The 16,264-nt window shown below is 34.4% G+C and overlaps 1 protein-coding gene across 2 annotated transcripts in view; it reads right to left on the bottom strand.

The window, feature by feature from the left end:
* Window positions 1-2,759: 2,759 nt before the first annotated feature.
* The window catches only part of LOC117167570 (kazrin), a 182,226-nt gene continuing 168,721 nt past the window's right edge, over window positions 2,760-16,264 (bottom strand). For both annotated transcript variants that reach the window (XM_033352604.1, XM_033352605.1), the window contains 2 exons: window positions 15,918-16,110; window positions 2,760-3,921 (listed from right to left, as the gene is read on the bottom strand). In XM_033352604.1, coding sequence (XP_033208495.1) covers window positions 3,685-3,921; window positions 15,918-16,110 — 430 coding nt within the window. In that variant the 3' untranslated portion in view covers window positions 2,760-3,684. The remainder of the gene's footprint in view (window positions 3,922-15,917; window positions 16,111-16,264) is intronic.

Raw genomic sequence — 16,264 nt, 5'->3', positions numbered from 1 at the left:
ATGTTTTGAAGTAACTTCCCCAACACTGTCACATTTATGACTTGCATGTATCCACATGAAGAGGATCAGTACATCCACGGAAGTACGTTATTTTTTTAAAAGTATGATACTAAATTGATATAATTCTTTTAACAGAATCATTTTCAGAATCAGTATTAATATATGATTTGTGATATGCATAAAGATTTGCATTTGGGTTTCTTTGATAAAGTTTTATAGAGAGTCGGACCTTCTATTGAAGGAAATAGACTGCAATATGATAGGACCAAAGGGATAAACGTATTTCCATATTTAACATATATTTAGTGCTCTGTCCCTTTACTCTTCGTTTAATTTAATTTTCCTTCGAAAAAGCGAGTGGAATGTAACGTTTTTAAATCTTTCTAAGTGTATTTACACTGAACAATTAAACTCTGCATAATATTTTCAGTTTGCATTCAACTAAATTATATACATAATTCTCCTAATTGTAAATGATTGTTTCTTATTTTCGTATCAACCTCTAACTTCGTCAAAAACCCTAAAATACTTGATTCTATATTTTACACCCCTTGATCAAAAATAGTAAAGTTGGACTTAAAAAAAAATTGCATCATGAGTCCAAGGATCCTTTTAAAATACTGCTAAAATCATGTTCAGTGTGTCAATGTAAAATTTAAATAATGTTATTACAAAATTTGAAATAAACACTTGTCAACTTCTTTCAAATTTACTGAGATTATGCTAATTTTTGGAGGTAATTGCGAAAATCGAGATTTTCAGGTCGAATTAAGGTCGCAGTTTAGGAAATGTCTGGTCCCAAACTTTATATATGTTAATTACTTTTTGGATACAGTTTTCGTATCTTGAAATTAAGTCCTTTTCATCTCTTCATATAGCTATTTTAGGGGAAAATTTCAACTAAATTTTCATGAATATAAGTGATTTTCGAGTTTTTTTAAACTGTCTTTCGACTATTTAAAAAAAGACTCGACAATCACTTCTATTTATGGCAATTTACTTTTTTTAAGTAATCAAGACCTTCGCTTTCAAGAATTATTAATGAAATAACAAAGTTCACCTGATACTCAGTTCTTCAGTTCGATATCTGTTGTTTTCTCTCTTATAATTATTTTCTAACACAACTTACTAGTTTCGTTGCCACACTTTCCTGATAAGTAGGTTGATACTGTTAAATTTGTACAAAAATTACTTTTTTAATTTTACCGAAACACGCCAATAAATATAAGAAATATTAATCAATAAAATAGTTAAACCTGGGGAATGAAAGGATCGGTCAATCGTAAAAAAATTATTGTCTACCTAGAGCTTTAACAACAATATAACTTAAAATTGATACTAAAAATTGTTTTCATTATAAATCTAAATCAGGCTTATTATGGCTAATTCGAATTCATTCACTGCACAAAAGGTATCTACTGAAACGGAAACAGAAATCGCTGAGAATTTTAGAAATTTTCAAAATTACACACAATTAGTTTCTTCATTCGAAGATTTAGCCACATCAAATTTCGATGTATTTGCACTTGAATTCAAGTGACAACTGAATTATTCCGTTGTATTAGACATATATAACTGCGATCTCTAAAAAACTTTAAGTTAATTTTAAGTCTTAAACACAGCTTAATTTTGTTGTTCTCTAACGTATTTCGAGAATAACTTCGACCACTATCAAGAATACTGTTGAATTTTGACAGAATGTTCTGGAACCTTTCCCAGAATGGCAAACAAAATTATAGAAAATTCCAGAAAATGCCAGATTATATCACACACTTCAAGGATATCCTAGAAGATTCTAGAATACTTTAAAAATACTTTTTTTTATTCAACCAAAAGTAACGTCAAAATTAAGAAAATAATTTTAAATCAAACAAAAATTTTAATTGGAACAAAAAACCATTTCTTTGAACCAAAGAAAGGACACCGCACAATTTAGATTAAAATCCGGCCTCGGTCAAATTGGCTAAAATTGCAATATAATATAGTTCAAAGGCTCCTGATCAAAAAATCCTAATGGGTACAATTTCAAAAAATCCAAAAATTTTGAGGTACGTGGGGCTGAATGCAAAAAATATCACCACAAGCGAATCTAATGTCCCGCTTGAAACTTGAAGATGAGGTGCAGATTTTGAAATAAACTGTGATCAGCACAATCACAGACAATACTAGAAACACTGGTAAGACCAGTCCAGCTAATAAGAGCAACAAAATTGCGCTGTCTTGGTCATAAGAGGCGAAATCATGGCGCTGTCCTGGCAATGTAAATACTGTTCGAAATATTAAAGGTGGAAGGCAGTTCAGTCAATGAATACAAGACTGTAGATCAGTCTTGTCTTAACTGACTAGACTAATAACATGTCTAGCCTTTGTTGGTTGTACTAACATATAGTCTTGTCTTAATTATCTGGGCTACAAAATATCTTTGGTAGTCCAGAATGCCTTGATTAGTTTGAAAAATCTTCACATTGCCATGTCAGTCGCATTACATTGCCTTTAGTAGCTGGGGCTTTCCCTTTGGTAATTGGACTGATCTACCGTCTTGTATTCATTGACTAAACTATCTTCCACTTTTATTATTTCGAACAGTATTTACATTACCAGGGCAGCGCCATGATTGCCATGATTTTGCCTATTATTACAAGGACAGCGCCATTTTGTTGCGTTTATTAGCTGGACTGGTCTTACCAGTGTTTCTAGTATTTTCAGTGATTGTGCTGACCACAGTTTATTGAAAAATCTGCACCTCATTTTTAAGTTTCAAAGGGGACATTAGATTCGCTTGTGGCCATATTTTTTGCGTTCAGACCCACCTATCTCAAAAACTTTGGATTTTTTTGGATTAGTACCCATTAGGATTTTTTGATCAGGAGGTTTTGAACTATATTATATTGTAATTTCAGCCAATTTGACCGGGGCCGGATTTTAATATTAATTGTGCGGGGTGCTTTTTGTTCGTATCAAAAGAACTTTCTTTCAATTAAATAAACTTTTCTTTGACTGAGAGCCAATTAAGAGTTTTCTTTTATTCAAAGAGATTTTCTTTGAATACAAGAAACTTTTTTCTGAGTGTAGAATTCGCAGAACATTTCAGATTTCTAAAACGGTACATGAAGTTAATTTGAAATAAAATGTTAATGTCTTCAAAAATAATAAGTGTTACATTTTTAGCAGCTCAAGAATGCATTGATCTAAGGTTTTGAATTTTTAATTTACAAAATATATTATTTAAACTCCAAATGAGATAAATAAGCCAGATGAATAAAATTTGTGAAGCCCGCATAAAACCTGATTAATCCAATTGTCTCTTCATTAACTAGTAGCTAATCGGTACCTTTTAGCAGTCGCATAAATTTCAAGAAAAACCTAAGCCAAATATGTTCTTGAGAAGTTTTTCGAAATACCAGTTGAAACTGGTCTTTCATCTTTCGAGGCTGGCCAGGCTTCTTCAGCAAGACTTCCATACCTCTGAACTCCAGAAAAAGGTAGTCCTGAGTTCTGAGGTGAATAACATCCGCCTTGCAATTGATAATACGCATTTCCAGAAGGTTGATACTGATAGTAATCACTAGAAACTACATTGCTGTAGCCTGAATATGATCCGTATTGTGAAGAATAGGAGGCTGAAGAGTAGCCACGTTCACTCAAGCTCCGATAAGGCCCCAAATGGTGGGGCCTTCCCTCTTGTCAGACAGGTGTACTAACTGCAGCACTGCTTATGTATTCGATGTCTCCAATGCTCTTAACCCTACGATGCTTTTTTCCAGCCATCAAAGCTGGTCGGGGTGGAAGTTGAGGAGGTGGCGGAGAATTACTGCGGATGCTGCTCATGTACTGACTGGCAAGACTTCCGGTGTCCGAAGAAGAGGATGGTGAGGCTTTTTCACTTCTTGGTCGCAGACCGAATGCTCTGCTGAGTGAACCCTGAAAGCGGAAAAATGCAATTCAAACTCTTAGAATCATTGATTGAAGCTAGAATGACTTGAATTATAGGAAACGTGAAATTCTTGGCAAAGAGAAATTAAGAGAAGCTGCTACGAATATAATTATTGCAGAACTGTTACTACAATGGTTGAATTATTGGGACAATTACTACAATTTGATAGGATGCAATTGCTGATTTATATTAGGATTTTGAAACTTTGCCTATGTTAACAGATACCATGGAGTAATAGTAAGGAGACCGTGCGCGCGAATGAAAAATGAACCTCGAATTTTCGGATACAGTTCAAGGGAGTGCGTACGCTGAATTGTAAAGTTTCGCTTCGTTTTGAGTGAAATATCTGCGAGAGTTGAGAATTGACAACTGCTAGTGTTTTGTTGTGAGATGGGACATTGTATTTTTGTGAATTTGATTTGGACTTCATTCGCATAAAGCGAGAAAATAAAACATTACGGAGAATACAGTAAGTAAAAAATGATATAATTTCAGAAATTTAGTCGCAGATATTCCACTCTAAACTGCCGATTAAACAGCACTGGTGAACGGCACTGGGCCCTCAGTGCTGTTTCCGTGGTTGTTTGTGCTGATTTTCAGCACCTAAACGGCACTGAGAAGTGATGGGACGGTTATATGATTGTACTATCGTATTTGTCACGTACCATGCAGGAAGAGTGATTACAGTACCAGGCCGCAAACAAACCAACTCCCTTTCTAGAATTTTCTTCAAATTATTAACATTTTTGTTTAATTTATGAACTTTCTCATTATACATATTTATAATTATAACTTATATAACTAATATAATACTTTGAAGTTAAATTAAAAAATGTTGTCTGTTTTGGCGTATCTCATTCCATTTGCGAGATACGTTTTATTCATTCCAATATTTTAACATCCAAAACAAAAAGTTTGATATCTGAAATAACCGAAACTCGTAGATTCTGAATTTCTAACCTTCTCTTAGATAATTTCAAAATTTTACAAATTTTAATTTTTTATTTTTAATCCTTTTTAACTGGTCTATTTCGAAAACCCGAAGCGGAAAAAATCATGACTTTCACCTGATGAGGTCGGTCCATCGACTCCAAGGCCAAATCGCTTTGGCCGTAAGACAATGCTCTGTGTTGGTGGGACCAGTGTAGTGTGGTGTACTTCGAGTTATTAAAACCTGGTGAGACGGTGAATACGGATCGTTGCCGATAACAAATTATCAATTTGTATCATGCGTTGATCGAAAAACGGCCGGAACGGGCTCAAAGACATGGCAAAGTTATCCTACAACATGACAACGCACTGTCTCATACCGCTAAAGTGGTGAAGAACACATTAAAAGCATTGAATTAGGAAATATTATCGCACCCGCCGTAGTCTCCAGACCTCGCCCCGTCCGACTATCACCTTTTCGCATCGATAGGACACTCACTCGCAGAGCAGCGCTTCGTCAATTTTGAAGAAGTCGAAAATTGTCTCGTCGAATGGTTTGCCTCGAAAGAGAAAAAGTTTTTTTGGAATGGCATCTATGATTTGCCTGAAAGATGGGCAAAATGTGTAGAATCCAATGGTCAATACTTTGAATAAAATGTTTTTGAGATTCCCTTGAGGATTGAGTGTTTTCTTTATTGAAAAAACCGGCGAATTTCAACTAACACCCCTGGTATTAAATTTGCCATAGTAAATATTTTCCGATACATGCGCAGGAGAAAATAACCCCTATGGAAAAAGTCACTTGCTAGGTTTTTACATTGGACAGCAGTAGTAAACACTACTAACACATATTTTCAATGACCTCACAGACTATATTTATTAGGTTAAAATAGCTGTTTAAAAATTTAAATAGACACTTAAAAGGGAACTCAGGTATAGAAAACTAGCGGTACAGGTAGTGCTGAAGAAAGAGCACTGGATCAGCACTGACTAGTGTCTTTTTATTGCTTTTTCAGTGCGTTTTCATCGGCAGGGTAAAGGAGGCGAAACTTTACAAGTCAGCGTACGTCCTCCGCCGAAATATGTGCGGGAAAATGGTTACCAAATTTCCGACACACTGTTTGGTCTCTTTACTATTACTCCATGATAGATACTATGAAGAATAAGAAATGGACCTCTCATAAAGAAATTTTATTTCCAGTCCGCTTTGTTAGGTAAATATGAATTATAAATCGAAAAAAGAAGACAAATATTTATGACTAGTATGTATACTTAGTCATAAGATATCAGGCACGGATCTACAGGGTGTTCAAAAAGTTCCCGTACTTTTCTTAGGTAATTGAACAGCCCATATTTTCTACGAGAAACTAATAAAAGCAATATATACAGAACCAAAAGATTGATTAAAACAATAAAAAGAAATGTAGGTAAAGAAAATTACATCAAATGTTAAAAATTCCCCCCTTTGACTTCAATAAATTTGCGAAGTCGCGTCCGAAGATTTCCGACAATGTTCACACACTCTTCTACCGTAATTATGTCCAAAGCACAGATGAGAGCCGTTTTAAAAGCGTCTGCGGTGGCGTAACGAGTTCCTGAGATTTTTTGTTCCAAGATGGACCACACCGAATAGTCCATCGGGTTCAGGTCCGGTGAGTTTGGCGGCCGAACGTTGTTGCCTCAAAAACCGGGAAACAACTCTTCGCAAACGGCAATCATGGATCGAGCTGAATGTGCCTGCGCCCAATCTTGTCAAAGCACAAATCCATCTGGGCTGAAGCGCTGCATTGCCGAAGGCTCCAAAACTTCGCGGAGGACTTGCTGTTGATAGATCGCAGCGTTGATTTTGACATTTCTGTCGATGAAAATCAACGGCGTCTTCCCTGTGGTACGGATTCCGGCCCAAACCATAACGGAGGCAGGAGAATGGCTTCGACCGATAGTTTTCGCTGCCGCAGTCTTCTGATGGCCCTTCTTGAACAGCTGGCGACGATTTTCGTTGGACGCGACTACGGATCTTCTGCACATTCACGTGGGTCGTGACAGTAATCGGACGACCACTAGTAGGACGATCCACAGTGCCTTCGGGTTCTTTATAGCGCTTGACAAGACCATTTCGCTGGCCCCACCTCCCACGCAAATTTAACTTTTTTTCGGTCAAATATTTAGTGCAGAATTTGTTTAGATTTGTACAACCAAAATTCGAATTTGTGAAACGTTTCGCTGGCCTCGCCAGTGTTTTTCTGAGAAATAAGGTACTTTCGGTGATGCACAAATTCTAATTTTGGTTGTACAAATTTGAACAAACTCCGCACTAAATATTAGGACGAAAAAAAGTTAAATTTGCGTGGGTGGTGGGGCGAGCGAAATGGTCCTGCGTTTGACGGCGTCGTACACAGTTTGCTTCTTAAAACCAGTTATCCGGACGATATCTGCCGTCTTCATTCTCGACTTGTGCAGCTGGACAAAAGCGATGTGTACATTTTTACGATCCATAGCACACACGTAATTGAAATTAAGATGTTATTAGAACATTCTTTAGGGACAAAATTACACGAGGAATTCAATAAAACCATCGAAAAAAACAAAAATTCATAATCGCAAGGAAAAATAATGGCTGGAAAAAAAGTACGGGAACTTTTTGAACTCCCTGTACAATGGTGGTGAAACGGCCTCCACGCCCAACATTTTCCAACTCACCTCATAGCAATGAAAACTTTTTTTGGGAAGTCAGAAACACTCCCTTAAATTTTTATATTAAAAAATGCCTGTGGTCTTCGCATCGTAGATATAACTAAAAATCACACAAAACGAAGCACCTCTTCAAATTTGAACACCAAAATTTTTTTGAGATTTAAATTATCAATAAAAAAAGTTCAAAGCAAGTCCATTTATACATATATAGTTATAATTCTATTAAAATATTCTTTACCTTCCCTAAGAGACTTTGAGTTTTCAAAAATTCGAAAAAAGTCAACTTGTTCGCTATATTCTTAGATTCCTGGTAAATTTCTCGACTATTTGACCATATAATGTGTGATTTACGTTAAAACAGAATGTATTTGTAATATGTTGCAACAATAATATACAAGGAATCTTAACATTAGAATCATTTTTTTTACTTTGAATTACAAGAAAATAATTTAAATTGACATATTGCTCTTTGATTTGTCAATAAAATTAATTTACGGTATATAAATGATCAGAAAAAATATTTCGAAGCAAGTTCATTTGTAATTAGATAGCAAAAAATGATGCAAATATCTTTTACCCTACCTAAATGACCTTGGAATTTTTAAATGTCGAGAAAAAAATCGACTTTTTCGCTATTTTCTTAAAGTAATGGCAACTTTTTCGACTATTTGACCATGAAATGTCTGATATATGTTAAGAAAAATGTATTTTCAAAATGCTACTCCAATAATATATGCAGAATGTCGATATTTAAATTATTTCTATTGATTTTGGATCACAGGAAAATATCTAAAAGTGATATATTGCTTTTTATTTCACAAAAAAATTAATTTTCGGTATTTATATAAAGTAAAAATGTTTTCGAGTATACCTAGATTTACACTTGTACATTGAGAAGGTAATTTAAATAATTTGTAACCGGCCAGAATAACGTAGATGATTTAAAAAACATAATTGAATTTTTTCGTTATTTTCTTAAAGTTATATGAGTTATCAACCGTGTGACCATCACATTAGTATTATATATTTCCTCAAATAAATTCTGAACAAAAAAGAAATATAAAAAATTGACGGAACATATATTAGCTTGTTATAATGTCATTAAATTACCAAAGTATGACTTTTATGCTGATTTCTGACATTAGCAAAATCTAAAATATTAAATTTTTTAATATTAGATGATATTTTGATGCCTTCACGGTCCGCTCGCTAATCCCCAGAATCAAAACAAACATGGTTCACTCTAATTGTTAAATGCATCAACGTTTTGTTTACATTTTACCAGTTCACCACGGCTCATCAGGCTTTTGTTTACATTTTAGTTTTCCTAGCCCCTTTTTCTGAAAAAGAATTTCTTTTTCGCATGGAATTCAGTAAACATCGTATGTGATTTTTTAGTGGTTTGAGTTTGAACAATGGATTTGTTAAGCGAATGCCCAATCATTGGAATATACAGTGAGTTAAGTAACTGGAGATTACCTACAGACTTTGATGTAACGAGATAGTATTTTTTCGAATGCGAAAGAATTCGAACTGAAAAAGAATCTAACAGATCAAGAAAAGTTAAAGAAATTGAAAAAGTCGCATGGAAGAGATAAAGATAATTCCTAGTACAAAAGCAAATTAAATGCTTTTCGTGCAAATAAATCAAAGTTATTTGATATTGCGGCTTGTAAGTGTGATAATGCTTCATGCACTTGTGAGATCGATCTTTCTGAAACTGCCAGAATGTTTCTCCCAGATCAGCGATCTTCCAGGCAAATGGGAATATCATTTACGTCTCTTCCGAAATTTGATTCGGAACAGTCAGATTATCATTAAGTACAGTCGAAGCGTTTGATGATTAATGTACTTCAAGATCGAAGTGAAGAAGTTATACAAAGAAAGCGTGAGAAGGTGAAAATTAAAGGTGATAGGTCTTACTGTGGCTCGATTATGGATGACAATGTAAAAGACGATTACCAGCCCGCCGAAGAAGATGTTGAGGATGTATGGGTCCCTTATTGGAATAAATTTACGGATGAGACAAGATTAAACTGTCCAACATTTTTAAAAGTCTGTGGCAGATGCGGCATCGGATACAGGCTGCTGCTTCACTGGCTTCAGCAATTTTACACGACGTGAATAAGTACATTCCGGAAGTAAACGGTTTAGTTTTTGATAAGAGTAAACTCTATCGGGAAAGAAAAAAAATTCGTCATAAACTTCAGAAAGAGCAGCTCTCGTTGGCATCAGAAATTAAGGCTTTTTTCTTCGAGAAAAACATATTTCTCTCATTCAAGAACCAGGAAGAACTTACTTAAGACACATTCTTCAGTTTTTCTTTAACAAAGAAATTAATACCTCCAATCTAGATTGCGTGAATTGTGATGGCTTTCCTACGAACACTGGTAAACACACAGGTATAATTCGATTGCTAGAATTAGAATTGGGTAAATAGCTACAATGAAGTGTGTCAGCTTCATGGTAATGAGCTGCCATTCAAAGCTTTGTTTATAAAACTTAATGGAGGAACTTCTGTTACTAACGATTTTTCTGGTCCAATCGGAAAAACTTAGCTTCTTGTGAAGAACTTACGGCTGTAAAATTCGATGCTGCCGAGAGTCCAAATTCTTCTGCAGTTGACACCTATTATCTTAGTTCTGATCAAAAGTACCTGCTAAATATATGGAATGCTATCAAAGAAGGAGAGCGTTCTGAAGATCTTACTCGAGAAAGTCCAGGGAAATTATTGCACACCAGATTGTTGATTAGAATAAGTAGAACTCTTCGAACTTACATTGGGACAGAGAATCCATCATCTGAATTAAGAGTTTCAGTTTAATTCATCACAAGAGTATATGTCCCAATGTATTTAAAAATTAAGTTTTAACCATCTATTAAAGATATTTCGAAATATTTCTGGAAAAGCATTTCTTTGAGTGCGTATTTGAAGGAAGATCTCGCTGAATGTATTCAAGCCTAATTTGCTCTCCCAGAAAATCTTCTTCTCGCTATTCTATGTGACGAAAGGCAGAAAATCCGCAAGTTCGCAGTGTCTCGAATAATTTCTGCGAGACAATCAACTGGGAAATAAAAATTAAGGAAATTCGAGGATCCTTTGTTGAATTTTGACACAAAAGACTACGCGGAACTTATAGACTGGGTGAAGTGAAAAATTTCGGAACCGCCATTAAGTAGATCGATGACAATGGAAAATCTCACCGAATTCAAAACGAAGGACGTAACTCATCTTATTTCCAAAGACATTTTTCATCTTCCATGCCATACTCAAACAGTGGAAAGGTGTGTGAAAGAAGTCAGATCCGCATCTTGGCAAGCTTCCTCCTCTGAGGTTTTTTTAATCCTCTGCGTTATTCTGGCAGATAAAAATTATTTAAATTACCTCCTCACTATAAAAGTATAAATCTAGGTACACTCGAAAACATTTTTATCTCACTTAGACACCAAAAATTAATTTTGTTGTGAAATAAAGAGCAATATATTACTTTTAGATGTTTCCTCGTAATCCAAAATCAATAAAAATGATTTTAATATCGACATTCTTCATATATTATTGGTGTAAAATATTGAAAATACATTCTTATTAACGTATATCAGACATTTTATGGTCAAATAGTCGAAAAAATTGCCGTAACTCTAAGAAAAAAGCGAAAAAGTAGATTTTTTTCGATATCTTGAAATTTCAAGGTCCCTTAGGTAAGGTAAAAGATATTTGAATAATTGTTTGCTACCTAAGTACAAATCCACTTGCTTCGACATATTTTTTCTGATCATTTATAGACCGAAAATTAATTTTATTGACAATAAAGAGCAATATATCAATTTTAATTATTTTCTTGTAATTCAAAGTTAATAAAAATCACCTTAATGTCATTAACGTGCATCACACATTATATAGTCAAATAGTCGCGAAATTTTCCATGAATCTAAGAATATAGCGAAAAAGTCGACTTTTTTCGATTTTTTGAAACTTTAAAGTCAATTAGGGAGGGTAAAAAATATTTTAATGGAAATATCGCTATACAAGTATAAATCCAATTGCTTTGAACTATTTTTTTTTGATCATTTAAATCTGAACAAAAAACTTTTGCCGCTCAAGTTTGAAGAGGTGCTTCGTTTCTTGTGATTTTCAGCTATATCTACGTTGCGGAGACGGAAGGAATTTTTTTTATGAAACTTTAGGGGAGTGTTTTTGACTTCCAAAAGAAAGTTTTCATTTCTATCAGAACTTCGCGCAAACAACTTTTTTTTCGATACGCCCTAATGTGTATAAACACAACATGCCTATACAATTTTCTGCCCCCCTCCCAGGACACTTCTCTGGATTCCCGCTTATCAAAAATATAAGGAATTGCAAGAGTTAATTAAATTTGAATATAAATTGATGATAGCATAGTACTTCATAAGAAATATTTGAGGCTCAAAATATTTTTGAAAATTTTTTTACATTACGGAAGTTACCCCATAATTATTAAAAAAAGAATGCATTTTAAAAATAAAAGAAAGATCGAAAAGATAGGGCGAAATGGAATTGAAGGGCAGTTGGAAAGAACGAGGGGATATTTTTAAAATCACCCATTTCCCTTTCTAGCTTCCCCTCTTTATATTTCATTATGAACTAGAAAAAAAGTTATCTCGAAAAAAGCGAGACCGAAAAATCTATAATACCGAAGAACCGTGATCCTAGACAGTTTTTAAATGTATTGAGTTGTTATCTTAAAGCGCAAAATTTTCATCTGTGATATTCTTGAACATCATTGAAATGCAACACGGTTTTCGAAATATCGATAATTTAAGAAAATTCCAATGTCTCTTATATATCACTATAATTTTATCAAGTTTCATTAAAATCAAACGAATACCTGCAAACCCTAATATTTCGGACGCGTTTATCATTGTTCCCATACTTAGCTTTAGAGAACTTATGTTCAAAGATTGTATCTACACTGTTAAAAATGTTGTAGTTCTACCACAAATCTACCAGAATTCTATAATACAAGCGTAAGGTAAAATTGCAACCATAGTATTGGAATGACGAAATTGCAATACATGTATTGTAAGTGTTGTAAATCGTGAAGTCATCGTCCAGCATTCCAATCCATGTATTAGAGAGTTTACAAGACGAAAGTTGTACACAAGGAAATTACCAACAGCTAAAATTACTTAAAACGGTGAGTCAACGATCCGGGTGCACTAGGTCGAGCAACATGTAGTTTAATACGTATTCGACGAGAACATTTTCAAACTTTACATTTTGTGAATAATGAAAACAGTTCCAAATGGTCAGTCGAGTACCCGGGCGCACTAGGTCGCGCTCGGGTAGCGAACTTACCCTTTAGAGACGTGTCGGCTGTTGGCAAACCTGATATTTTCCTTTTTAATGCAGGCTAATTTTCCCTGACACTTACATGTTCTTAAGAATATTCATTTATGTTTAGCGTGTCCTAAGCATGGAAAACGGTCAGGAGCAAGGCTTGCGCCATGCTGCCATTCAGCCGTGAACCATGCTTTAGACAGATATTTCCAAGTTTCTCGCCATGCTTGAGCCATGAAAACTTTTTTCACGCGGGCAGAAATTTGTTTGCCAGGAACAAGTGTTCGCAGAAATGATTTACATTTGCTGTTCTAATTTTTCTCTTTAACAGGTGTCGAGATATCCAGCTACTAGACTTGTATTATGAAATTCCAAGACATGCAAGGTACCATACCAATGCCAGAATTTTGAAACTACAACATTGTGTATTGCAGCGTTACCTTACGTTTCGGAAATAAACTTCCAATACATGTAGTGGAAGTTTCCAACCGAAATTTTTAACAGTGTAATATGTTTTTGATAATAATTTAAGAGAATAGTACATTGAACTCAAAAGAAGGAAATAAAAATAAATTGAGTATGATTAGGTTTGAAATTATGAAGAAATTTATTCAGAAAAATTGTAAAACTTTTTCCAAACTTTTAAGCAAAAGAAGAATATTTCTAAAGACAATGAGAAAGAAAATGTTAGTATAGTGACGCATACCTGGAAACTCCGCCACGAAAAGTATAGCAGGGATGAAATATAAGAACCCACACTTTCATCCACATTGAAATCACATAATATATTTACAACAATCTTCGTATCTGCCTCATGCTCGTTTATGGAGCAATATATAATGCAGTATTGATACATAATAATGCAATAATTACGCTCCAGTATACCTAAGTACATACTTGGTACATATTGACTCAGTAAACCAGTGTTGCATATCTTACATTATATATAAGGAAGCTACAAGTATGACTGCATATGTACATTGTACAATGTTTACAATTTCAGACATATAAGAATTTGACTACCTAATTAACTTACATATAAGAAGACTACAAAGTTTACAATTAATTATGGCAAATTTCCATTTATCAGTAGTTGCTCAATACTAATCGTTTATGGTTACTTCTATAAAGTATATTTCATAATATTGTGCTTGCCCAGAGGCTTTTTGTATCATTCAGTCTTTCTAGTACCTTCAAAAGCCTTCGCTGATTTACTTTTATTTCAGTTATCTAACATTAATTAATCTTAAGTCCTAATTATTGTTATCGTTATCTCCTATTGCTTAAGTTTTAGAACCCCTGCTTTTTAGGAATGTAAAATAATTGCTAAATATTACTTTGGTAACAAATATTTAAAATACAAATTATATTTTGTGTTTCTATAAATCTTGTATGCTGTACCTTGATACATTTATACTGTTTTAAAACTAGTTTAAAAAGCTTTCAAATTTTTTCTTAGATATTACAATCATTAACGACTGCAATCCAATTTAAAAATATTTGTTTGATAACAAAAAGACACAAAATTCTGCATTTGAAATATTTAAAATTCAACACACTGTAAAAATCGGTTGATACTATAAATAAATAAATCACGTACACTTTGAAAAGTTATCGGAACATTGAGATACTCTTTCTGCCATTATCTTTAATCATAATCAATCATTGTTTTCAAACCTACAGTATCTTCATCAAATCGACTTTTTAGTGAAGTTTATTCAATTTCTCAATAATAGTTTTCTGTCACGTACACATAACTCAGATTTGTATAAATTCTATAGATATTTAGAACATTGAAGTAAATATTAGAAATTGGGTTATGATGTTGATCTTTCCCATAATTTTATGGAACAGACCACTTATTTGGAGAGGATCAGGCTGGCGTAGAAAATTAACGAATGATTGAAGCATGTATGATGTTTTTTATGCTGAAACTTTTCTCAGATAAAAAAAGTCTGATGTCAATGTTCAATCCGCAGTTCGCAGCAAAATTATTATTCACTCTACGAGCCTATAGCTCACAGCGTGTAGGTTTAAAGTTCGCAAACTTCAGCATGAAAGAGTAGGAAAAAGGTTGATAAAAATTCCAAAAATAGTTTCTATGTTTAAGTACCTATGTATAATGTTTGTTTCAAGTTTTTCCCAAAAAATCTGGTATTTTTTGGCAGTTTGATATGCTGTACAATTATGATTGTAGATATGGCTTGCGAACTTTCTTCCACTCAGTGGCGTGCAAAATGCTAGTTGTTCCTTGGCAAGCGTGTTTGATAAGCTAAATGACATGCAATTGCATGCAGATAATAGAATTGATGAATTAAATATCAAAATAATTATTATGCTCGTGAAGAATATTTGAATATGGAAGGATGCTTTGGAAGGTTCATTGTAACTTAGCAATTCGATTTTCTACATACAAGTGAAGCTATATTTCATATCACTTGAAGCCAAAAATAGGCAGTAGGCAGCTCAGAAAATAAAATTCAGCTTATATTCAAGGTAAAATTTCTAGAAATTTCTATTTGGAATGTACCTATTTATGTCAAAGTTTCTATAAATGTACCTTCAAATTCATAGAAACCAAAAACTACACTGAAGCGTGCTATGTAAATTCTCTCTAAGCAAGGTTTATCTTTCTCTCGAACTTGACTAGTATTCGAGGTTACATAGCAGGGATAAAGCTGCCAAGCCAATTCTCCCGGTTTCTCAGATTTTGCAATATTTTATTTTCTTCCAGGCTTGGAAAATTTCTCAACATTCAAGAATGATGCAAATTCTACTTCCTCAATGCTGATGAAAAACAGGTAATCAGCCAGAGGTCCTTGATGCCTTGAGAAAAATTCTAACAGGAATACATTGTTACGAAGGTGATGGAATCATATGTTGACTACCATGACATCCTTATTCTATATCTGACTTTGAGCTGTGAGAAAAAGGATTAATATGGGAAAAGGCTGATTTATCCAATGCTCTATGTTCGATATGGGCTCGTGCGAGGATATGCATACGTAAAATATAAGCTGGGTGTGAAAGATTTGACATTACCCTGAGACTGGATCTTCGCCTGTCCACTGTGCTGCTGTGATTATTGGATGTCATATGGAGCGCCGAGAGAGAGCTCTGATGATGCGGCAGATGAAGAGCACGACTTCCTCGGCCCAGACTGCCACCTGCGCTCATAGTGCTCAAGGGTCGACTTCCGCCGATTCCATTCCGGGGGACCACCTCCAGTTGACTTCTACACACACGCACACCACGCTCATGCATACTTTGCCTTTTAGCCACTTTTAGCCATAAGCTTTCACACACATGGTATACCTTAGTATAACACGGCTACATACACGCTTGTCGGGCACCAGCTGCTCAGATACGAATCCTTTGAAATCTTCTAT

Source organism: Belonocnema kinseyi, chromosome 2 (assembly GCF_010883055.1).
Source record: "Belonocnema kinseyi isolate 2016_QV_RU_SX_M_011 chromosome 2, B_treatae_v1, whole genome shotgun sequence".
NCBI lineage: Eukaryota > Metazoa > Arthropoda > Insecta > Hymenoptera > Cynipidae > Belonocnema > Belonocnema kinseyi.
Note: the sequence above shows the minus strand (reverse complement) of the source record. Positions and strands in the feature narration are given on the sequence as shown.